Source organism: Thrips palmi, unplaced genomic scaffold (genome assembly GCF_012932325.1).
Source record: "Thrips palmi isolate BJ-2018 unplaced genomic scaffold, TpBJ-2018v1 HiC_scaffold_17, whole genome shotgun sequence".
Classification (NCBI taxonomy): Eukaryota; Metazoa; Arthropoda; class Insecta; order Thysanoptera; family Thripidae; genus Thrips; species Thrips palmi.
Window position 1 is genome coordinate 10,687,400 of NW_023144626.1, and position 24,073 is coordinate 10,711,472.

Below are 24,073 nucleotides of genomic sequence, written 5' to 3' on the forward strand. Positions count from 1 at the left end.
TAATGCATTCCGTGCGTATTTTGCACGCTGTTTTTGAATTTCTATGTTTGTACCTGAAGTAGAGGATGCGACACGGGGAAGCAAGTCTATTGAATCACCACTGATGAAACTCAGGCAAGACTTAAGTCAAAACAAAATTCACTTTTTTTAAAGCAGCGCAATTGATGTTACATTTTTACGAGCCATTGCTGCGAAAAATTTTCCGCGCACAACGCATAAGTTCAGTAAACAATCTAAATGTTTGACGAAGAAATCAAAGTAATTTCACTGAAAATTGAATGGCAAGACTGATGGCCAAAATTTGGTGAGACAAAAAAGTCTCGCCATTTTTTGGCGAGAAACAAAAGTCTCGCCATTTTTTTGGCGAGAAACTAAAGTCTCGCCATTTTTTGGCGAGAAACAAATGTCTCGCCAAAATATGGCAATAATTGCAACCCCACTCTATTTGATACTGGGAAATATATCCCAATCAAGATCACTCTGGTAAACACATCACTAACTACAGTCTTTCAATTACTCAAGTTGAAAATAATACACGAAGCTATCACTTTCAGATATGAAAATATTAATGTTAGGTTATATGATGTGAACTTGGTTTGCGTCAGCAAAGCGTTGCCCAACTATTTACTTTTTTTTTGTCATCGTTTAAAAAGACATTGGTCCAGTGGGAGGTCAATTTCAGTGTCCATGTAGTAAGAGATAATGTCTTTAATAAGAGGCCTAAACAAAGCGACATCCATGATGGACAGAACTCGGTTAATAAACTCGAGTTAAGAAAGTTCTGTGCACTATCTAGCACTCTCCGTTTCGCCGTCTCCACTGGACAAAATGCCAAAGTACAGCAGCAGCACTTTAAATCGCCAACACAGATATAATAAAGAAAACATTTTAGTGTACAGACAAGCAACACAGCAACAGGACTGCCATGTTGAAATTCAGTTGTTGTCCTCGTTGTGTCGTCTGCTACAGTAGCATTTGTTTTGCGGTAGTGCCAACCTGCACTGCCTTCCAAAAGTAATTTTACAAGTAACGAAAAAAATGTATAGGTTGGCACTACCGCAAAACAAATGCTACTGTACCAGACGACACAACATGGCAGTCCTGTTGCTGTGTTGCTTGTCTGTGCACTAAAATGTTTTCTTTATTATATCTGTGTTGGCGATTTAAAGTGCTGCTGCTTTACTTTGGCATTTTGTCCAGTGGAGACGGCGAAACGGAGAGTGCTAGATAGTGCACAGAACTTTCTTAACTCGAGTTTATTAACCGAGTTCTGTCCATGGAACCTCCAACAATGCCCAAGTGCAGCAAGGTTAAGCTGGGGATTGGAATAAGTCAAAGGAGTGAGTAAGAACTTGTGTCATCATGGATGTCGCTTTGTTTAGGCCTCTTATTAAAGACATTATCTTTAACTACATGGACACCGAAAGAGACCTTTTAGGATCTGACTCACTGGACCAATGTCTTTTTAAACGATGACAAAAAAAGTAAATAGTTGGGCAACGCTTTGCTGACGCAAACCAAATTCACATAATATAACCTTACATTAATATTTTCATAACTGAAAGTGATAGTTTCCTGTATTATTTTCAACTTGAGTAATTGAAAGACTGTAGTTAGTGATGTGTTTACCGGAGTGATCTTGACTGGGATATATTTCCCAGTATCAAATAGAGTGGGGTTGCAATTATTGCCATATTTTGGCGAGACATTTGTTTCTCGCCAAAAAATGGCGAGACTTTAGTTTCTCGCCAAAAAAATGGTGAGACTTTTGTTTCTCGCCAAAAATTGGCGAGACTTTTTTTCTTTCCCCTAGGTTGGAATGAATTCTGACCTTTGACTTTTCAGTGTTCCCATGATATGAAGAAAATGCATAGTGCGAAGGTCTTCGCCCCACGAAGGTTTTTCCTTCTATCTTACAATGAAAACACAGAAAAGATTCGCATCGCGAAGGATCGAGCTCAATGTAACAATGTCAGACATTTAGAGTGACTGACAGAGGTCTGAAAAAAAGATCCAGTTTTTGCCAGCTTGTGAAGCCACGTTGTTCTCAGTTGCCTTCGGCAGTTAAATTCTTTCCTGGTCCATGCTTTCACGCGCTATCCGTCTGCAAAACTGTGCGTGTTCTGTGTTTGATTGTGTGGCGGTGCCGAAAAAAAGAAAAGATGGAACAGGTATTTGCTTCTCGTTTTTCTTGCCTACTCAGGCTCGTGTTGCGCTTGGGGCTGCCCGGGGCCGACCAGGGCCGCGCCCCGTCGGGCCTCGTCTGTCGTTTGCTCGTCTTCGAGGCTGCTGTGCAGTGTGCTGGGCTGCTTGTTTGCCAACAAACTTTTCTTTCAGGCGGCTAAGCAATGTCCAGGCCTCTGCCAACGCTTCAGTCCCCCCCCCCCCCACTCTTCCCCCTTCTCTATCTTTCCCATCGCTAGACTTTGGCTAGACTCCCCCTCTCTGCCCCGCTTCTAGTGTGTCAACCCAGACGGACCCGCAGGCTGATTCCGAGAGTCGTTTTCGTCGCTCCGCCCCTCTCGCACCTGCACGGGACGCCCACGAGTGCGAGGGAGACAGACCGACGGAAACGACTTTCGGAGTCAGTCCGCTGGTGCCCGGCAGCCTGGCCGCTAGCGCCTGCACCCTGACTGGCCATACTGTGAGTGGGGGCTTGTACACTCTAAATGTCTTACGATGAAATTTGACCTATGTTATTCGTATGTTACAGTGAAATCGGCGCAAGCATAATACGAAGCAATATTCCTTCGTAATACGAATCTTTTTAGCTTTTTCATTGTAAGATACAAAGAAAGACCTTCGTAATACGAAGAAAAACCACCTTCGTATTATGCTTGCGCCATTTCCTTCGTATTATGGGAAATTTCTTCGTAAGACATTTAGAGTGTAGTCGCTTGAGGCTCTTCCCCGCCGGGATAAAGTGTCACCTTAGTAAGGACGGCCATGTCTCGTTTTGCAGTGCAGGCGGGCATGTGTCGGGCCCGAAATGGCATACGATCATGTGTGGTCTAGCCCTTAATGGTAATGGATGGCCGCGTATGCACCCCGCAGCGCTGGCCTGCGTTGCGGGCGGGCCTACCCTGCACTGCAAAGCCAGTGGCAAGTTTAGTTGCCACAAATTTTGGGCTGTGAAGCGGAAGAGTGAGCCAAGTCGACTTATCCCAAAATTGAGTTTTTTCCAGAAAACGGTTCTCAAAAACATTTAGCATCACCTCATAAAAGGCCCTGGTCTATATCTCACTTAGTTTCATGGGAAAACAGAGTTAAAAAATGAGCTAACTTGACATATCCCCTTTTACGTTAAGTGAACGGTGGAAAAAAGAGATATGTCAAGTTACCTCTAAACTATTTCTACACTTGTTCTAAATAAATGCTCTCAGAAGGTTTGAACTTTTATATTAAATTAGCTTACTAACAGGAGAACTCAGACCAGCAGTTTGCACTCTCAACTCCAACTCATTCTTGAGATATAAATGTTTACGCTAAAAATGTAGAAATTGCGTAAACCTTTAATACTCAGAAACGAATAGGAGTTTGGGGTTCAAACTAGTGGTCTGACTTACTCTAATAGTAAGCTAATTTTATGCACCAAAACAATTATGATACACCTCTTTAAATCATTTTTAAATGACTTGTCTCATTTTGAGTGGGGTTTCGCAAATGTATAAGTTGACTTATCTCATTTTACCACTCCGTAACTTGGGATAAGTCACCAATGTTATAGAAATATTGATGATACACCATATATGCCAAATGATCTGTTATTGGTTTATGTTGGTAAATTATTTTTAGTCTGAACATTTCAAAACAAAAGGGGGCAACATGTTTTTAGTATTTCCTGAAAAGTGAGCGGATTTGACTTATCTCCTTCTTCCGCTTCACAGCCCAAATTTGGCAAGCCGTTTTGAATGCCAAAAATTGGCAAGCTAGGCCCGAAAATACCACCTAGCTTGCCAAAATATGGCAAGCTTATGAAGATTTCCGACCAAAGCTTGCCAAATTTTGGCAATCAAAACGGCTTGCCAAATTTGTGGCAAGTAAACTTGCCACTGGCTTTGCAGTGTGGAGTCTGCGGGCGGCGGCGGTCTTCGACCCTTCGACCTGCCATGCACTTCGCCTCCGTCGATACTCCAGGAATGCTTATCGGTTGGCAGCACGTCCCAGGCACCGCATTCCCCCTCGTTCCCCCCCCCCCCCCCTGGATCCGTCATTATTATTGATGTTTCTCGCGAACTTGGCGACCTATCTGGTCACGCCTGCAGGCCGATCCCAAACAGCGCCTTCACTGCAGCTCTCTCGCTCTTCCCAGGCGTCACGCGGGCGTGCGAGAGAGACGGCGCGACGAGGCACTGTTCGGAATCAGCCCGCTGCGCGCATGCTGGTATGTTTGCCATTACTCACAGTCAGTGGCGACAACATTTCCACGTTCAGCTCCCTCACGGCCTCTCCGACACAATCTCAGCCGCTGGGAATAATCGAGAGGTCGAAGAAGAGGGGCGTTTCACAGTGGGCCAGAAGCCGGTGGAGGTGGCCAAAACTCTAGACGCGCTTTGAGCTCCAGAGTCGCTAAATGGGACTCGAAACGAACGTGTGACCCCACCAATGGATTCCTCGTTCGGAGAGCAATCCATTGGTGGGGTCTTACGATCGGTTCGAGTCCTGCTTAGCGACTCTGGGGCTCAAAACGCATCTACAGTTTTGGCCGCCTCCACCGGCTTCTGGCCCACTGTGCGTTTGGGCCTCGGGGAGGGAATCGTACGTGCGTGCCGAGGTCAGGGACAACAGTAAGGTCGACATCCAATGATCTACACCCTTAAAACCTTACGAAGTATTTTGAGCATACATACGTACAAACTAATTTACTTTGTTATACGAAGAAATAGTTCGTAAAACGAAGCATTTTCTTTGTAAGCTTATGTATGCTCAAAATACTTTGTTCTAACAAACTGCTTTGCTTTGTAAGGCCTGAAATAGTTTGTAAGGTTTTCTCAGTGTAAATTAGGTTAAAAATTGTGACAATTTTTCGCTTTTTACGGAATATTGAACTTTGCATTAAAAGTTGTTGATCACTGTCTTTTAGTTTGTTGGTTTCATTTGTAGAAGTTATTTTTACTCCCTGTGCACAATAGACCAACACTAGTATTCCTAATGTGATAAGTTTCATACAATTTGCTGCGATAAAAAGGCTAGTGTGATTCCTTCAAATTATCGCATCTGTGGCAGCAATAAAAAAATTATCGCATTAAAAAATGCAATAAGTCCCCTAGGTTTTGGCCTGTCTGGGCCCAGATTATCACAGTTTTGATGTGATAAAATGATAACTACGCTAATAATGCGATAAATGCGCTAATGCAATAAAATAATTATTGCACTTATAATGCAATAACTTTTTCATGGCGCTACTAATGCAATAAAAATTTTATTGCTTTTTAAATTAGTTCATTATTACACTTAGAAAATCAGTTGACTTGGAGTTTTTTTTGCAAGTGGGCCAAAACCATCCATTGTCGCTGATGTGAAGAAGACAAAACTTAGTCGCTCATGTGAAGTGGACGAATCCCTTATCATTCTTTTGCCCACTTTGTTGTTTTTAACATTTTTGGATGGCCATTTTTCTAATGCAGGCAGTGCCTCTGACTCTCATGTAAAGGATTCATACGGTCCTGAAAGGAGTCATGGGGTCCTGAAAACAGCTTGAAAATCGATAAAGATATCGATCAGAACATGTACCTTTAATCCTGGCACCAGAAGATTGGCGAAAATTCTTGGGGTTATTTGAACAAATATCCTTAATTTTACAAGATTCTATGTGAATTTAAGAAGATTCTACGCAATTTACGAGGAATATTCAGATTCAAATCGTATAGTACAAATACATTTACTGTGTTGTTAGCGTAAAGGAGTGAGCTTCTCAAGGTTGCACCGATTAGAGCATGTCACTGTGCGATAAGCAATGGCAATTAAGCAATCTACGAATTAAAGTGACGGAGAAATTAATGCAAAAAATATAAAAATAGACAATACATTTAGGCCTTGGCCCGGTTTATTTAGATTCATGTATACAGAACATTGTACAAACCACCACCACACTTCATATCAACCTTCATCGTTCTCAAACAACTTGAGGTGCCACCGGAACCTCATGCGAGGAACCTCCCCAGACAGAGACAAAAGTACAATTAAAACGCTAAGAGCACTTGAAAAAAGGTTACAAATCGTCAAATATATTTACAGTGGACAGTTTTGTCATTTCACACGTTTGCAGTCGGGCCCTTTCCCTCCTTCATACTACCATTGACCTCGCAGTTTTCGTTTGTACAAACAAAATATGTAAATTCCCAGAGGGTAACATCTGTGTCTGCTACTGAACAAAATCTAAGGGAAAAAACTGAGGAGATAACTAAGGGTATGCCGATTCACATATTGTTCGAGCAATGACTTGTCCAATTTGAGATACCATCTATCCCACAAATTTGTCTCCGTTTGTCATGAACTCTCCTCTAAATGTGTTGTAAGATGATCTATCAGATGATTTCTTTCGCTGAACAATTTATTGCATTCCGTGCACTTGTACGGCTTGGCCACAATATGAGTTTTTAAATGAGTCCGGAGATTGGCTGAATAGCTGAACTTCTTGTTGCACACCGAGCACTCAAAAGGCTTTTCTCCTGTATGGATTCTCAGATGACTCCGAAGATTACCTGACACCCTGAACTTCCAGCCACACACCGAGCACTCAAACGGTCTCTCTCCTGTGTGGGTTTTGAGATGAAGAATTAGGCAATCTTGCCTTTTGAACTTCATACAACAAACTGAGCATTCGAAAGGCTTCTCATCTAAATGGGTTTGAAGATGACTTTTCAGATACTCTTTCTTGGCAAACTTCCTTTTACATTTCGAGCACTCGTAAGGTTTTTCGTTTAAATGACTCTTAACATGAGTTGCGAGGTTAGCTTTTTGATTGAACTTCTTACTGCACACAGAGCACTCGAAAGGCTTTTCACCTGTGTGAATTAAACAATGAATTGTAAGACCACCTGATGATCTAAACTTCTTACCGCAAACGGTGCACTCGTGAGGCTTTTCTCCCGTGTGGGTTCGAATGTGAAGGCGCAGGCGAAATGAGGTTCTGAACTTCTTAAAGCAAATGGCGCACTCAAAAGGCTTCTCTTCCTTGTGGATTTGAAGATGACTTTTCAGATTTCCTCGTTCCCTGAACTTCATATCGCAAACCGAGCACTCGAAAGGTTTCTCATCTCTGTGGACTTTTAGATGTTTTCGTAGGTAATCTTGTAGTTTGAACCTCTTCCCGCAAACCAAGCATTCAAAAGACTTTTCATCGGAGTGTGTTTTAAGATGTATCTTCAAATTGCTTCGGCGAACAAACTTCATGTTGCACTTCGCGCACTCATAGCGCTTCTCCCCTGTGTGGGTCGCAAGGTGCGCTCTGAGGGCAGCACCAGTTTTGAACGCCTTATTGCAAACTGCGCACTCCAAATTTTTAGACTCTCCATCTCCATGTGTCTCCGCATGACGTCTCAGATCTACCCCTGTATTGAACCTCTTATTGCAAAACGTACACTCGTAGGGCCTTTCTCCAGTATGGGTTCTAAGATGTACCGTGAGGTCTCCCTTGTAAGTGAATGTCTTATCACAAACTGTACACTCGTAAGGTTTCACTCCTGCATGAGTCCTAGCGTGAAGTCGAAGGTTAGAGTCTTGACGGAACTTCTTGTGGCAAAGGGTGCATTCAAATGGCATCTCTCCTGTATGGATCCTGAGATGATTCTCGAGGTGTCCCCGACGACGTAGCTTCAAACCGCAGACGTCGCACTTAAAAGGCTTTTCCTGAGTATGGGTCTTTACATGAGCTCGTAAATTAACCTTCAAGGTAAATTGTTTTCTGCAGATGTCACACTGGAATAGCTTCTGCCCAGGATGGTCGGAACGGCCATGCTGCATCAGCGTGGACAACGAAGGAAACTCTGCTGCACACACGGCACATTTATGGACCATAGTTTCCGTGAGGCGTGAGAGAAAATCTGGAACAAGGTTTGAGAAAATGAAGCAAGAGCAAAGTATACATTGCACGATTTGACTCGGGCGTTACTGACCTCGACTTCTGAAATTGGTGGTAGCCGAAGAACGGTGTTTGGCGCACGGAATCAAAGTAGAACTCGGGCGGTAGAGGTGCAACATACACTGCAAAGAATGAAAATGAAATGTGAATTTTGCAAACGGGACTTCGAGTGTTTAATTTAAACGTTACGATCTAAAGTCGATTGATCGGTGCGAAATAGGGTACTTTCGTGGATCCCTGAACCGGAAGCACACAGACGCCATGTTGGCGGAAGTAGATCCAAACTTGACATGGGAAAGAGACGTTAGTCAAACGTATCGGCCACACTTGAACATAAACAGTCGTTTAATACTTGTTTGCAGTGCATATGTGTTTCGCGAGCAATATTTTTACAGCTCGGCTATAGTTTTAGATCCGAAGAGAGGTTAGTTTCCGGCCAATTTGGCGTCTGCTGGTCTGTTTGCTTCCGGTTTCAGGATCTACGAAAGTACCCTATTGCGTTTTGCACGAGAAGCACGTATGGGCAGTGAGACTACGTAGAAGGGCAAACAACTTCGTCAAACTTTGTACAGCGTTATTTCAAAGTCACGTCATTTCAACGTTACTTCTAAGGTATTTCAACGTTATTTCAAGGGAAATGTACGCCAAAATTCAAGTTGTCTGCCCCTCGGACCACGTACAACGAATTGTACACAGGAATTTATACATTGAATCTACTTGTGCACTTTCGTACGTGTGCTCTCACAATTTTAAACATACGACCTTTTTCAAACGGGCACAACTGTGTGAGACCGCACGTTCAAATATTGTAATACAGAGTTAATTAGAGAGTATACGGGAGTCGATATCGTTCCGTCGAACCTTATTCCTGGCTTCCGGTTTCAACCAGATCCAAACTAAAATATTACTTTGAGAGGCAAATGAATGAAAATTAACAACACCGTGAATCAGAGACCGAACTGAGACTTTTCAAGAGGACTACTCGTCTTGCGTAACACTTGAGACTTCTACTGTGAAGTATAAACTGCACGCCCTTCGGAAATGACTTGTTGCGAAACGTTACGCAGGGGAAGGGTGCAAGAGGCTGAACCAGCGTAAAGTCACATCACGAGTGGGCAGCTTGTAGGCGTCTAAAACTGCAAAGCTAGGTTAAAAAACGTGTCCTCACGCTCAAAATTCGGGCGCGCTGCTACTCACCCACGAAACTGTCACGCAGGGCGTGGTTTTGAGACGCATAACTTACCCAGAAATTTAAGAAGAATCCGCTGCCGTCTGGTCAAAAGCTGCTGCGTTGGATGGACGCCTTCCTTCCGGCTTCAAGAGATCGGTTCCGTAAAAGGCAGGGGAAAGCAGTCATGCACAGTGATCCTAGATGAGGTGGAACGGAAGAGGTACAGGATTGTAGTTGTAGCACCACGCACATGAAACAGTCTCCTCTTTCTATATAAAATACCCCCGGTAAATGAAGAATGAACCGCGCTTACACACAATCGTGTCCAATCTGTTGAGAGACTCACGTGTTGGTATTTGTTTGCAATCCTCAGGAGCGTGGCTGCGGCGGTCTGAGGATCTGAGGGCATCTGCTCACCGACGTCAAGAGCCACCGTTTCCAGTCAGGAGTAGAAGGTGAGTGATGACACTTACAGAAGTGTTCTTCGATGAGCTGTTACGGCAGTGATCAGGGAATCAATCGATGGGCAAAGCTCAAGTGGCAAGGGATATGAGAATGTTGAACTTCACTTGTCTCAACGGCGTCATGGAATATTGAGTCGATCCGGGTTTTGGAGTTGTGAGGAGAACTACTCGCGATATATCGCACTCAATAAAAGTTGAATTCGGATGAGAGCCCCGTGAAGGCTGGAAATAATCACGGCCCTTTCTGAACCTAGATCATCTCAATAGGGTATTTTAACGAATCCCTGGCCCGGAAGTCAAAGAACAAAAGTAAGAACCAAAACCGCTTCTGCGCATGCGCAGACGCCCCCCCCCCCTTTCCACTCTGAGGCAGCGTCAGCGCATGCGCAGAAGCCGTTTTGGTTCTTACTTTTGTTCTTTGACTTCCGGGCCAGGGATTCGTTAAAATACCCTAAGGGTATTTTCGTAGATCCTGAACCGGAAGCACACAGACGCCATAGTTGGCGGAAGTAGATCAAAACTTGTCATGGGAAAGAGACGATAGTCAAACGTATCGGCCACACTTGAACATTATCAGTCGTTTTATACTTATTTGCATTGCATTTGTGTTTCGCGAGCAGCATTTGTACAGCTCGGCTGTAGTTTTAGATCCGAACAGAGTTTACCGGCCAATACGGCGTCTGCTTGCTTCCGGTTCACGATCTACGGAAGTGCCCATTGGCATCAGCAGTAAAAAATATTAAATTGAAATGAATAATTCAAAATAATTTCAGAGCCAGAGACGAGGTTCAGCGTTCATTTACTGCGTTTACCAAAATTCTTCGAAAAGCAATGAGCTCTCTTTCGACTTCCTGCGTTGTTTCTTACGATTTTATTTTAAATATTGTTTCGAAGTCTCACTTGCCATGAACAACGCGTACCGAACAAAACTGCCGTTCACTGTCCACTGCCCTGGTTAAAGTTATAGTTGGATACTGCCTTTAGACCTGAATCGGAAGTACACAGCAAGAAAAAGTGTGGATAGTGCAACAAAAACTGTACAATATAAGTTCAACAGGGATTGTAGAAAGCACAACGAGAATTGTACATACCACAACGAGCCCTGGACTGCACAGCACTCGTCATGCCGGTTCCATTGTACTTTGTACAACAATTGTTGTACTTGAAAAGTACACTAAATCCCTGACAAAAGATTTGCCAAAAATTTGTGTCCTTCTGTTGTGGTTATTTCTTGCAGTGTAAGCAGTCACCATGTCTGGACCCCCAAGCTCCGCGTATCCCTCCTCTCCCCGGTGCCGTAGGCTTTAGACCTAGTGTTGTGCAGTTTTGGGTGTATGTAAGGTACGAACTATTTCGTTCGTCCAAAAAGCAGTTCGTTTATTACGAATTTTGTTTTTTGAAAGCTTATGCATGCTCAATAAAACTTTGTGATAGCAAGCCTTTGGGAGGTCCAAAATAGTTCGCAAGGTTTCCAGATTGCACCTGAAATCGAAAAGCGTACATTGTACGCTCTACCTGGAGCATGCCTGCAAGCACGCTCTAGGTAGCGCATGCCTGCCAAGCATGCAGTAACTAGTGCATACATGCCAAGTGCACGCTTCCTGATGCCGAATACTCTTCTTCACCTAGTGCATGCTTCAGTTAGCCTGTACTTGGCATGTATGCTCTAGATGGTGCATTCTCGGCAGGCATGCGCTAGCAACAGCGTGCCTGCAGGCATGCTTCAGATACAGCATACAATGAACGCTTTTCGATGTGTAGAGTGCACTCTCAGACCGGTATGGCCTTTTTTCTCTCTTGCTTATAGCGTGTTTTTGTTAGCAGACGTAAAATGTACTATTTTCTCTTTAGGTTAACTGAGCACAATTTTGACCGTTTTTAATGTAAAATGGTCAATAGATCATGTAATTGATAAGTACATTGCAATGATATAAAGTCAGAATTAATGGACTAAATACAATGAACCAAGTTGCGTAGCTAAAGAGAAAATAGTACATGTTACGTTTGCACAAAAAACTTTGTAGCAAGAGATAAATATCAATACGAGACTCAATGGCAATACAGTGCGTACAGCCTCTCCAGGAACTCAGCTGCTCCTTTCGCTTTCCATCTTCGGCTCGGCCTTCGGCTCGGCATGCCTCCTGGATCCATTCCCCTCGGATTTGGCGGGCCTCGCCCCGAGCCCCTCACTCAAGCCAAACATTCCGCCATATTGTATCGCCACGTCGTCCATTGTCACTCGGCGGTCCCCTCCACTGGGCTCCGCGAGGCGACGATGCATTCCGTTCAAACTGGCCGGCCAGTCCCGATTGGCCGCACGTATCTCCTCGTATTCTCTTTCGGAGGGGGAACTCTTGAATGAATGAATGTGTGTGTGTATGTGTGTATGTGTGTGTGTGTGTATGTGTGTGTGTGTGTGGAGGGGGCGTAGGTCGTGTGTGCACAGCAAAGCCGGTGCATGGTGAAAACGGAACCTGGTTTTCCCAGGAACTTCCTGGAAATCGCCTATGTATCTAACATGGGCTTCCTGGGAAAACCAGGTTCCGTTTTCACCGTGTGGTAAGTTTCCTTGCCACAAACTTGGCTAGCCGTTTTGAATGCCAAAGATTTGGCAAGCTTGGCCCGGAAATACTCCCCAGCTTGCCAAAATTTGGCGAGCTTATGAAGATTTCCGACCAAAGCTTGCCAAATTTTGACATTCAAAACGGCTTGCCAAATTTGTGGTAAGCAAACTTACGACTGGATTTGCAGTGTGTGCTTGTGGTGTGTGACACTGTGTGTGTGTGTGTGTGTGTGTGTGTGTGAGAGAGAGAGAGAGAGAGAGAGAGAGAGAGGTCGTATGTGTGTGGCGTAGGTCGACGACGCGGTCCTCGCGAAGGATCCTCGCCGCGGAATAATATTTGTAGTGGTCTGGCTTCGGCAAGGCTTCACCGAGGCTGAGCGCTGTGGCAGTAAAGCAGCCGCGGCGCCGCAAAGGCAGTGCAGTGCAGCAGGCTGATTCCGAGAGTCGTCGCTCTGTCTCTCTCGCACTGATGAGGCGTCCGAGGTGCGAGAGAGAGAGAGCGCGACGAACTGGGCCACTCGGAATCAGCCTGCGGGGCGGGGAGGTGAGCCATTGTGCAGTTACTGCAGCCTGCTGCAGCCTGCAGCCCGCCACTCGGCGCCGCTAGTCGGCGGCTTAAGGTTGTCGGTCTAGTCTTCCAGCTGTTCCCAGTGTCCCCGCCGTCTGGTGCGTCGAACAGTGCTCGGCGAGAGCTCACTGCGGAATCAGCTTGCTGCACGCGAGTGCGCACTTGGCTGTGGTCTAGACTAGAGGCAGGCGTCTGATCACAATATCGGCACAGTGACCTAAGAAGGTTTCACAAACTTTTCGAGGCCCCTTTTGTGTGATGTTTGATACAGCCCGATACAGCTTTTAGGGTCAACCGAGGGGGGAATAACTCTTAAAAACTGTGACCCGACTACTCGCTATGTTCTATTACGCTATTACAGTCCTCACTCCATGTGAACAGGAAAGTAATCATATTTGAAGGTGCTTGTGTTGGGGAGTTCAAATTAGCCTTCTTCGTGTAAGAATGTGGGAACTCATCAGGCGTGAAAAAGTACGACCAGGAGTTTTTCGTCCTTTTCACTCGTTCTTTTCATTCACTCTTGGTCCTCAGGACTCAGCAGTCCTCCCAAAATCATGATTTTGGGAGTCCGTTTTCGACGCCATATCTCTCGCGCTCATGCACGGTAAAAACGAAACCTGGTTTTCCCAGGAACTCCCTGGAAATCGCCTATATCTCTTCCTGGGAAAACCAGGTACCGTTTTTACCGTGTGGGGCGTCCCGTATACGTGCGAGAGACCGAGACAGACAGCGACGGGGACGACCCGGCATCAGTCAGCAGACAGACGCTTGCGTCTTTCTTGTTTGTTGCCGCTGTTTGTCCTGAGGTGACTTACTGTCGTGTCATTGCACAACCCCTTTCCTTCCCGACCATCCCGAAGCCAGCGAGGTGAAACCCCCCCCCCCTTTCCCCTCTCCTGATTGGACGGCGAGGGGGCGCACGACGCGGCACGCACGCGGCCAGGCCCGTAAACGAGACTAGGGATGATGCTGACCTGCTGACACATCGAATTACAGCGTATAGGCAAGCAGACCCAAGCGGCCCCCTGCCTTAGCCCGCCTCCAATAACCCTGTAATATAGAGTAAGACAATGAGGCTCTCGTAAAATTATACGGCGTCACCCACCCACCCACACACACACACACCTATACTTGCACAGTCGCACTCTTACACCCACGTACATTCACGCACACACCAACACACAAACACACACACTCGAAGTTGCACGCATTGAGTCCGACGCTTGGTGAACGTTGTGGGTGTCCCATTGCTTTTCATAGCGGAGCCATCCAGTTCCCCTGACTTTACATATTCGAAAGAAGCGTTGTTCTTACGGTGTGCGGTCGGGGCTAGGCCGAAGGCCAGGGCCCCCGTAAGCAGCAGGCTGAACCTTGCTTTCTTCTCTCTCTCTGTCTCTCTCTCTCTCTCTCTCTCTCTCTCTCTCTCTCTCTCTCTCACCCACTCTCACTCTCCCACTCTCTCGCACTCCCTCTCACTCCCCCTCCCTCCCCCCGTCTCTCTCTCCCTCTCCCTCCCTCCCCCCGTCTCTCTCTCTCCCCCCCTCCCCCCTCTCTCTCTCCCTCCCCCCTCTCTCTCACTATCTCACTCTGTGAGGGGGCGCAAGAGAGACAGAGGGAGTGAATGCCTACAGATTGCAGGCGTGATTGGATTGGCCACCGCTTTAGGGCCAATCGGAGTGCCGGCCCGGCCGTTGCCTCGGATCACCGGCTTGCCTGATCGCTGTCTTCATCGCGACTAAGTGCAACGCGCGTCAAGCCGCCACAAGGAAAAATAAATATCAAAATAAAAAAAATAAAAAAAAGGAAGAAAAAAAAAGACGTTAACGCTAACGTGAAAGCAGATGATACTGACGAGAATGTTAATTTTGGTGTATCGCAATTCATGATTAACACGTGCATAGTTTAATGGACGAAAATGTTAATTTTGATTTAATTTTTGAAGGTTTTGTGCGAACAAGTTTCTCGTATGCAACGCTCGACCAGCCGCCCTATCAAGTTTAATCCCGCATTGTGCTTGAAGGCGGAAACGCAGCACCAGAAGCCATGCTAATACGACAACCAATTTGAATATTTTGAATTTTGGAAGTTTGAGTGGTGCATTGCAAAGAACGGGAGGATACGATTAAAACAATATAAGGGTTGTGTAAATGTAAAAGCTGATTTAACAATCATCTGCTAAAAATTGAGAAAAGGAGAGGGTGAGCGCGTCTCTGCCTTTGACTGGGTGGCGTTTTCTCTGCTGCTGGAGCCTGGGGAAAAGCAGTGTGCGGGTCGCGTTGCGTCGCACGGCAGGGCGTGGCAGCGCGTGGCACGGCGTGGCACACCGTGGCGCGGCCTGCAGGCTGATGCCGAGGGGGGGGGCTCTCTCTCGCTCTCATGCGTCCCGTGTGGGTGCGAGAGAGACAGGCCGACGAGACCTCCGCCTCGGAATCGGGCAGCTGGTAAGGCACGGCACTGCCTGACGCGCCACGGCTTGGAACAGCCTAGTAAGGCATTGCACTGCGTGGCACGGCGCGCAGTGGGCCTGGAGGCGTCTAAAACTCTAGATGCGTTTTGAGCTGCAGAGTCTCTAAATGGGACCCGAACCGAACGTTTGACCCCACCAATGGATTGCTCTCCGGACGAGGAATCCATTGGTGGGGTCACTCGTTCGATTCGAGTCCTGTTTACCGACTCTGGAGCTCAAAACGCGTCTAGTGTTTTGGCCGCCTCCACCGGTCTTCTGGCCCACTGCGCGGCGTGGCACGGCGCGGACTGCATTGTTCTTATCTTCGTTTGGCCGCTTTGAGCGCGGCGCCGCGCTGCGCTCGCCTTTGTGCGTCTTTGTCGCAGAGAGGGCGAAGCGCGGCGAAGCAGGTCACCGAGGCCTGGCGGCGCAAAAACGCACAGCCTAGCTGCCTCGCTCTGTCTCTCTCGCACCCACGGGGCGGGCCGCAGGAGTGCGAGAGAGACAGAGTGACGAAGGCGCCTATTGGCTGCAGCGGCTGCGTAATCACACAGTCGGAATGACCGAAGTGGGAGTGCCACTGTGGGACGGTCCTTTGGCCGTCCAAAGGCAAAAGGGGCGATGAATGCCGGCCGTCGCTCAAACGTGCAGCGCACAGTGGGCCAGAAGACCGGTGGAGGCGGCCGAAACTCGAGACGCGTTTTGAGCTCCAGAGTCGCTAAATGGGACTCGAACCGAGCGTGTGACCCCACCAATGGATTGCTCTCCGAACGAGGAATCAGTTGGTGGGGTCACACGTTCGGTTCGAGTCTCATTCAGCGACTCTGGAGCTCAAAACGCGACTAGAGTTTTGGCCGCCTCCACCGGTCTTCTGGCCCACTGTGCAGCGCGCCGCTTCCGAACTTCGTCGCTGTCTCTCTCGCACCCCTACGGGACGCCCCTGGAGTGCGAGAGAGACAGAGCGTTAAGCTGCCGCCGTCCTTAACATCTGCCTTTTGCTAATCACAGGCCTCTGCTCATTTTGCCTCCCGCTATTCTTTCCCTCCTCTTTTTTTCGCCGCGTTTCAATTCTCCTCCTCCTAGTCTTTGTCCGACCCACGACTGTTGCTTTGAAGAGATGTAAAAAATATTTAAAAACACGCAGTGTATTACGCGCTGCGGTGGAATAACAGCACAGAGTGACTGCGCGGCCCGGTCCTTTGAAGTGCAATATTTTTGTAATCTGCTGCGGACACACCGCCCTGCAGACTGGTTCCCCGGAGTCGCTTTCTCGCTGTCCCTCTTGCACTCATGGTGCGTGCTATTGGGGTGCGTGAGAGACAGCAGCCGAACAGCTCCTTGGAATCTCGCGGCCAAAGCAGCTCTCCGTTGGGTGGAACAGTTTGTATTTGTATTACATTTTCACTGCAGGAAATAACCACAACAAAAGTACAAAAATTCCTGGCAAATTTTTTATCAGGAATTTAGTGTACTTTTCAAGTACAACAATTGTTGTACAAAGTACAGTGGAACCGGCATGACGAGTGCCGGGCAGTCCAGGGCTCGTTGTGGTTTGTACGATTCTCGTTGTACTTTCTACCATCCCTGTTGTACTATAATTGTACAGTTTTTGTTGTACTTTTGTTGTACTATCCACACTTTTTCTTGCAGTGTATTCAACAATATGATGTTAACATTGTTTTACAAGTTAAAAATACTCTGTCGTTGTCACTTTGAGGGTGTCCCTCCCCTCCAACGGCTATTTCGTAGTTGGGTGATTGTTCGGGAATGTGTGGGTCTTATATTTTGTGAAAACAGACGAATAGTCAGATTTTGTTCAGACTGTGCTCTTTTTGGCTGAGCTCTGTCGGGAAGCCTGACTAAAATATACATGCTTCACTGCTCAAAAGAAACTTGTTTTTTTTTTTCATGCGGTTTACAAGGTTGAGAGTCCATGCGTCGAGGGGGAGGAGGGGGGCGGGGAGTTCCTCCCCTGCACCACTGACCCCTAGGTGTAGCTATCTAGGGTACCTGAAAGGCTTAATGCTGACCCCCCTCCCCCCTTTTCTGATCCGCACTGTGCAAATTTTGAATTGATAGAACTGATTATGTCATCAAGACAAGACATTTCCGAATCTTGCCTCAGAATTTTTTTACGTGCCATTTTAACTGGAAAGTGCTTCAGTCCTTTTGCACTCTGAAAACCTCGCGAACAATTGTAAGGCCTTGAAAAGTAGCTTGTCATTACAGATTATTTCCAGCATACATACGCTTATAAAGAAAATAGTTCGTAATCTATCAACTTTTTCTTCGTACAACATACACTGGTAAAACGAAAGTGTAGTATTACCGTTGTTTTCAAGCGTTATCAGTTTACGCTTGAAATCAAGTGTAATAAGCTCATCCGCCAAGTTTCCCCCTATCTAAATGCATAGGGAATTTAAATGTATGCTTTTGTATGCTTCATTTTAGGCGTTACTGTTCTAGTGTAATTAATCCGTAACTCAAGCATAGAGCTACGCTTTAGTTTTACCAGTGTACTAGTTAGTTTGTGCCATACATAAGGTAAAAAGTCAATTGTGGGTCACGAATCAATTATGGGCCATTTTGTTTGATAGGCCGCTACAAATCCATGGATAAGCGAATCGATTTCAAATTTGGTATGGGTCGTCCCTCCACCTTCCTTTGTCGCCTGAAACAGCGCAGATGTCTGAGCAGCGACCACAACGCCACCTATCGGGCAGCAAAGAGATACCTTCAAAATTCAACGGAAAATTGGGCCTATCCAAGTGCAAAAAAAGGAAAAAGGGATGTTCTTCAAACATTAAAAAATATCGAATTATGGATGAAGGGGAGCACCCTTACTGATTTAAGTGTATAACAGGTGAAGGACCATAAGTCAACCAAAGTTTGGCAAAAGTTGTTGAAGGCTTGATGCGCGTGGGTAGCCTTGAAAATTGCTGATCCACAATTGGTTCCAAAAGTCAATTGTGGACCATAACAGCCTGTCTTAAAAACGGCTGCAGCTTAGTAAACGAGGGCCACAGACGGGGCTGCTGCCACTGAAAATCAATTAGTGTTACATCTCACTCTCTGAGGGGTGAGACATAACTGTCTCACCGAAAAAGAGTGATACTAAAATATATAACTGAAAAACTGGTCGTACACGCACGTATCACCGAAAAAAGGTCGTACACAAATGTATCACCGAAAAAAAGGTCAGACATCAGCGAGATTAGCCCTTGTTTTCCTGGGGAAGTATCACCGTTTTTTCGGTGATACATTTGTGTACGATTTTTTTTTGGTGATACATGCGTGTACGACCATTTTTTCGGTGATACATTCGTGTACGACCCTTTTTTCGGTGATACATTTTGTATCGCCGAAAATTGGTGAGATGTCTCACTCTTTGAATTACAGTGGCGCTGTAGACCGTAGTTCAGAGATGTATTTAAACGTGTCAAAGATTACTTTGGCTTACTTATTCAAAATAAATATTAAAAATATGCATTTTTCAAAAAAGTGACCCGCAATCGATTTTTCTTACCTGATGCTCAAAATACTATGTAGGTTTCAAGCGAGTGAAAATAGTATCGACATGACTTACATTTGGACATCTTTCCTTTCAGCACGTCCAAGAGCTACAGCTTCGCCTCGAGGACGCGTTCCTGGCCGAAGATTGTGAGGTGCGTCCACCCGGCCACGCTTTCGCGAGTGTTCACGCAACGGAGTTTGTGACACTTTGCGACAGTAACCACTCACTGTATTTACAGATACGTGAACTTCCGTGAACGCCGCAAGATGGCCTCCCAGTGTGCGGTTTGTGAAAAAATGTTCGCATCTCCTTCAGCCGTTTCTCTGCACGCTAGAATCCACGCCAGGGACAAGCCCTTCAAGTGTGCGGTCTGCCAGGTGAAGTTAATCGCAAAAGGTTCCCTTCAAATGCGCCTTTGCACTCACACTCGGGAGAAGCCTTTTCAGTGTAAGGTTTGCAATGAGAAGTTCACAGTCAAAGGATTCCTGCAAGCGCACTTTCAGACTCACACAGGTGAGAAGCCTTTTGAGTGTATGGTTTGCAACAAGAAGTTCACTTCTAGACCACACCTTCGAAGGCACGTTGAAACAATTCACACTGACAAGAAGCCTTTTGAGTGTACGGTTTGCAACAAGAAGTTCACTTCTGGACAATACCTCCGAGAGCATGTCAAAACTCACACTGACAAGAAGCCTTTTGAGTGTACGGTTTGCAACAAGAAGTTCAGTTCTGGACTATACCTCCGAAAGCATGTCAAAACTCACACTCGTGAGAAACCTTTTGAGTGTACAGTTTGCTACAAGAAATTCGCCCGTAAAAGAGACCTTCGAGTGCACGTTGAAACTCACACAAGCGAGAAGCCTTTTGAGTGTACGGTTTGCAACAAGAAGTTTACTTCTGGACAATACCTTCGAACGCATGTCAAAACTCACACTGGCGAGAAGCCCTTTGAGTGCACTGTTTGCGATAAGAAGTTCACCCGAAAAGACAACCTTCGAAGACACGTCGCTACCCACACTGAGGTAAAGCCATCGGTGACCTGAAGAAGCAGTCCGTCGAGACAATTTTAGTTTGATTCTTTGCAGTGTGAAGCTAGACTGTGGTTCCATTCGCAGAATGTGGCTCCAACAAGGTTAGCCTATTTATTTAAATCCCTTGCGTTTTTGTTGTTTGTTTTCATTTTGTTCTTTCGGTGAGTGGAAGTATGCTCCGAATGGAATACAGTGTCTTGTAGTCACATGTTGCTGAATTCGATGGAAATGGGAGTGATGTAATGTGATACATTATTACAAGAATACTAGTTGTCGGTTCCGTTTATAAGCTATTAACGACGCTTTTGACAACATTACAAATTATCTCAATGTGTGTAAAATTTTGTTTTCACGATATTCTTATTAAAATATGCCTTCGAGTTTGGCGTCTCATTTTGTGATTCAGTGTGGTACTTTCTATTGAAGGCTACCTTTTTGAATCGTGTGTTTACATTTTGTTAGACCCCATTGGTGAATAATATCCTTTTAGCCTCACATTTGGTTGGCTGCATATGAGAATCTAGGAAGAACGCACCAAGTCTGGCAATTACACCTGCGCCGCGCACATGCATGGCATGCCTATACACCAAATTTATTTGTAGTCTACTCCTCCCGCGTGCATTGAGTGGTGCGGTGGCGGGTTCCGGATCGGCCGCCACGGACTTGGAGTGGTGTTTTGGGATTTAGTCGCGCGGTGGGTCCGGTCAAAAGAGGGGGCATTGTTCGTATCCAATCCCGGCTGCTTGGGCCCGCTTTGGGGCCGCGCCGTGCCCGCCATGCCGTGCCCTGCCACTCTGTGCCGCGCCCTGCCGGGGTGGGCCGGGCTGTAGGGCTGCTTTGCCTCCAGTCCCGTTTATCACTAGCCCGCCTGTCCGTCAAACGCTTTCCGGAGGGCAAAGGGGCTTCGCGGGGCTTCGCGCGCCGAACCCTCGGACCTCCCGGCGGGGGGCGGGGCGGGGTGGGGCGGCGAAGCCAGGCGAGGCGGCGTTCCGGCGTTCCCGGCCGAATTTACGGCAACTCTAAAAACACGCGTCCAAATTGTATTTCATGGCCCCGGGCCCCGGCAAGGGCCCCGGCGAGGGGCAAGGGACCCTTCAGACGGCCGGGGCCCGGGCCGGGGCCCCTCCCTGGCTGTCGCTGATGTCCCATAAGCCTGACTTGACAAAAAGTGAGCCGGCCGGGGCGCGGCTGTCCCCCTGCAGGCTGATTCCGCGAGTCGTTTTCATCGCTCTGCCTCTCTCGCACCTATTCCGGACGCCCCATGCTTGTGAGAGGAACAGAGCTACTCGAACCACTCTGGGAATCAGTCTGTTGCCGTACCGTGCACTTTTCGGGCCCGGCGGGGCAGTCCGAGATCAACTTAGCGCCGTCGAGACGGCACACTCGCTACGCGTAATTCGTTTCGTCGGCGCACTTTATTGGCAGCGCACTGGGAAAACTGAAGCTCAGTATCACCCTCTGTTTTCGTGCGAAATCGGTGAGACGGGTCTCATTCTCTCGCGCCATCTAGATGCATGTGAGGGTTTCAGTCTTTTGCTTCATCGCAAGCGTACTGACTTGCCGGTTGGGTTTCCTTTTTTTCTTGGACAGGTCCTTCGCAGCTTTCCAACGCTCGCCGGGAGCCTGCGCGCGACACGAGTGCAGTGAGAGATTAAACCGGCAAGGCATTTTCGGCGTGATATAAATAAAACGAGTTTGCTGCCAGCCAAGGGCGCGGCGGGGCTGTCTGCGAACAAAACGGGGCAACGGGCACCGCGTAGAAGCTGCAGGGTCCAGCCCGCCGGCAGACTGATTCCGAGACTCGCTTTCGTCGCTCTGTCTCTCTCGCACTCATGGAGCGTCCGGTAGCGGTGCGAGAGAGACAGAGCGATGAAAACGACTCGCGGAATCAGTCCGACTCCTGAGAGGCCTGCCGCCAGGTAGCTGCCCGCGGAGCACGGCGTAATATCGCGCCACTGCATTTCGAAACGTGCTCTGTCGCTGTCCCTCTCGCTCTCACGGGGCGTCCCGAAGGGGTCAGAGAGAGACAGTTGACTGTTTGGAATCGGCCTGCTGCGCACAGTGGGCCAGAAGACCGGTGTAGGCGGTCAAAACTCTAGACGCGTTTTGAGCTCCAGAGTCGCTAAACAGGACTCGAACCGAACGTGTGACCCCACCATCGGATTGCTCTCCGAACGAGGAATCCATTGGTGGGGTCACACGTTCGGTTCGAGTCCTGTTTAGCGACTCTGGAGCTCAAACCGCGTCTAGAGTTATGGCCGCCTCCACCGGTCTTCTGGCCCACTGTGCTGCGCCGTGCCGTGAAAGATGACGCCCCGGTCGCGTGTCGGGCTGACTGCAAGGGGTAAGGGAAAGGGGGGTGGGGGGCAGGCTGCCCGGGTACAAGGCCGACCGGTGGGAAGAGAAGGGTTTTTATTATAATAGGACGTCGGCCCGCGTTTTAAATTATGACTGTGTCTTGCCACGCTCTCTCGCGGCCGCTGTGGCGGGAATAATATTTTTGTCGGTTTTAAATGCCCTCCCGCGCTGCGCGATTTTTATTTCGGTGCTGTGTGTGCACGATCTTTCCTTTTTTTTGCTTTCTTTGCCGCTCGCGCGGGGGAGGCGTCTGCACACTAAACTTCTTACGGATACATCCTATCTGTATTACGGACATTTTTGTGCAATTGCAATTACGGATAGATTTTGCTTGTAATACGGATGATTTTATCCGTAATACAAAGGTTTTCGTGTCCGTAACATACAGACGAAAATATCCGTATGGTACGGACGTAAAACTCTTTGTAATACGGATGATTACATTATTACAAGCAAAATCTATCCGTAATTGCAATTGCACAAAAATGTCCGTAATACAGATAGGATGTATCCGTAAGAGGTTTAGTGTGTGGTCGAGTGTTTAGGCTCCGCGTATGGTGCGGTGCCTGTGGTGGACTGATTCAGAGAGTCGTGCTCGTGTCTCTCCCGCACTCACCGGCGTCCCCCGTGTAGGTGCGAGGACAGGGCGGTGAGAGCGACCCGCAGTCGGCTGCCCGCGGAGCACGGCGTAATATCGCGCCACTGCATTTCGAAACGTGCTCTGTCGCTGTCCCTCTCGCTCTCATGGGGCGTCCCGAAGGGGTCAGAGAGAGACAGTTGACTGTTCGGAATCGGCCTGCTGCGCACAGTGGGCCAGAAGATCGGTGGAGCGGCCAAAACTCTAGACGCGTTATGAGCTCCAGAGTCTCTGAACAGGACTCGAACCGCGCGTGTGACCCCACCAATAGATTCCTCGTTCAGAGCGCAATCTATTGGTGGGGTCACACGTTCGGTTTGAGTCCTATTTAGCGACTCTGGAGCTCAAAACGCGTCTAGAGTTTTGGCCGCTCCACCGGTCTTCTGGCCCACTGTGCGACCCTCCTGAATCAATCTACCGCGGTGCAGCGCGCAAACACTGCATTTGTCGGGCTTGCAGTACTGCGGATGCACACTGCAGAGACTGCGGGGCAGACGGTCGCCATCAGGCGGCCTGCCAGCGTGCCTTCTGGCCTGCACACGACTGAGAGTCGTTTTCGTCGCTCTGTCTCTCTCGAACCCATACGGGACCCCCATGAGTGCGAGAGAGACAGAGCGACGGAAACGACTCTCAGCCTGCTGCCAGGTGCGCGGCACGTGGCTGATTGATGCCGCAGTCAAGCAGCCGGCCATCAACACGGGATGATCTTTCTTCGAATGCAATGGACTCTTGCTCTCGTTCAAGAGTAGAGGGTGCACTGTAGAAAAAATCCGTGGGAAAAGTTACTGGCAGTCTGGTAGACAATTTGCCTGGTACCACCGTACCGAAGCCAGTGCGGCTTTTGGGGTACGGAGTACGGTTTTTCATAACATGGGCTCTTCTGAAAAGCACGGATTTTGGGTACAGTTGTTCTGTACGCCGTGAGGTACGGTCTAGCCGTACCGTTTTCATTGAAATGTACGGCTTTTTAAACAGTGCGGCCAGATCATGGTCGCGTAGCATTTTGTTATGGGTACCGGACTTTCAATTGCAGCTATATCGAATGAGGCATATCGCAGAAAGTCCATTTCCGCAAGAAAGTCATTTTTCCACGAGTGGGGTACTTCAACTGTCAAAACGCTCCCTTCAGCCGCGTCCCATGGGCCAGAAGGCCGGCGGCGGGGGCTAAAAATCTAGACGTGCTTATTTGAGATCCAGTGTCTCAGTTCGAGTCCCATTTAGCGACTCTGCAGTTCAAA

At 47.6% G+C, this 24,073-nt stretch overlaps 2 protein-coding genes across 9 annotated transcripts; one reads left to right on the plus strand and one right to left on the minus strand.

The window, feature by feature from the left end:
- Positions 1 to 6,067: 6,067 nt before the first annotated feature.
- Positions 6,068 to 10,653, minus strand: LOC117643587 (zinc finger protein 26-like). Of its 5 annotated transcripts, none has more exons than XM_034382549.1 (4): positions 10,639 to 10,653; positions 9,601 to 9,746; positions 8,118 to 8,205; positions 6,068 to 8,045 (listed from the first exon to the last, which is right to left on the minus strand). In XM_034382549.1, exons 2-4 carry the CDS (start codon positions 9,661 to 9,663, stop codon positions 6,490 to 6,492), a joined length of 1,707 nt encoding a protein of 568 aa, XP_034238440.1. In that variant the 5' UTR covers positions 9,664 to 9,746; positions 10,639 to 10,653; the 3' UTR covers positions 6,068 to 6,489. The 5 variants fall into 5 exon arrangements, with proteins under 5 accessions (XP_034238440.1, XP_034238439.1, XP_034238438.1 ...); XM_034382548.1 differs by lacking the exon at positions 10,639 to 10,653 and adding an exon at positions 9,824 to 9,999; XM_034382550.1 differs by lacking the exon at positions 10,639 to 10,653 and adding an exon at positions 9,327 to 9,451 and having other exon boundaries at positions 6,069 to 8,045; positions 9,601 to 9,999.
- On the plus strand, positions 7,990 to 20,209 carry LOC117643588 (gastrula zinc finger protein XlCGF8.2DB-like). 4 transcript variants are annotated; one of them, XM_034382556.1, is made up of 4 exons: positions 7,990 to 8,055; positions 9,628 to 9,709; positions 18,904 to 18,960; positions 19,048 to 20,209. In XM_034382556.1, the coding sequence occupies exon 4, from the start codon at positions 19,076 to 19,078 to the stop codon at positions 19,850 to 19,852; it is 777 nt and encodes a 258-aa protein (XP_034238447.1). In that variant the 5' UTR covers positions 7,990 to 8,055; positions 9,628 to 9,709; positions 18,904 to 18,960; positions 19,048 to 19,075; the 3' UTR covers positions 19,853 to 20,209. The 4 variants fall into 4 exon arrangements, with proteins under 4 accessions (XP_034238447.1, XP_034238446.1, XP_034238444.1 ...); XM_034382555.1 differs by lacking the exon at positions 7,990 to 8,055 and adding an exon at positions 8,564 to 8,695; XM_034382553.1 differs by lacking the exon at positions 7,990 to 8,055 and adding an exon at positions 8,999 to 9,474.
- Positions 20,210 to 24,073: the final 3,864 nt, after the last annotated feature.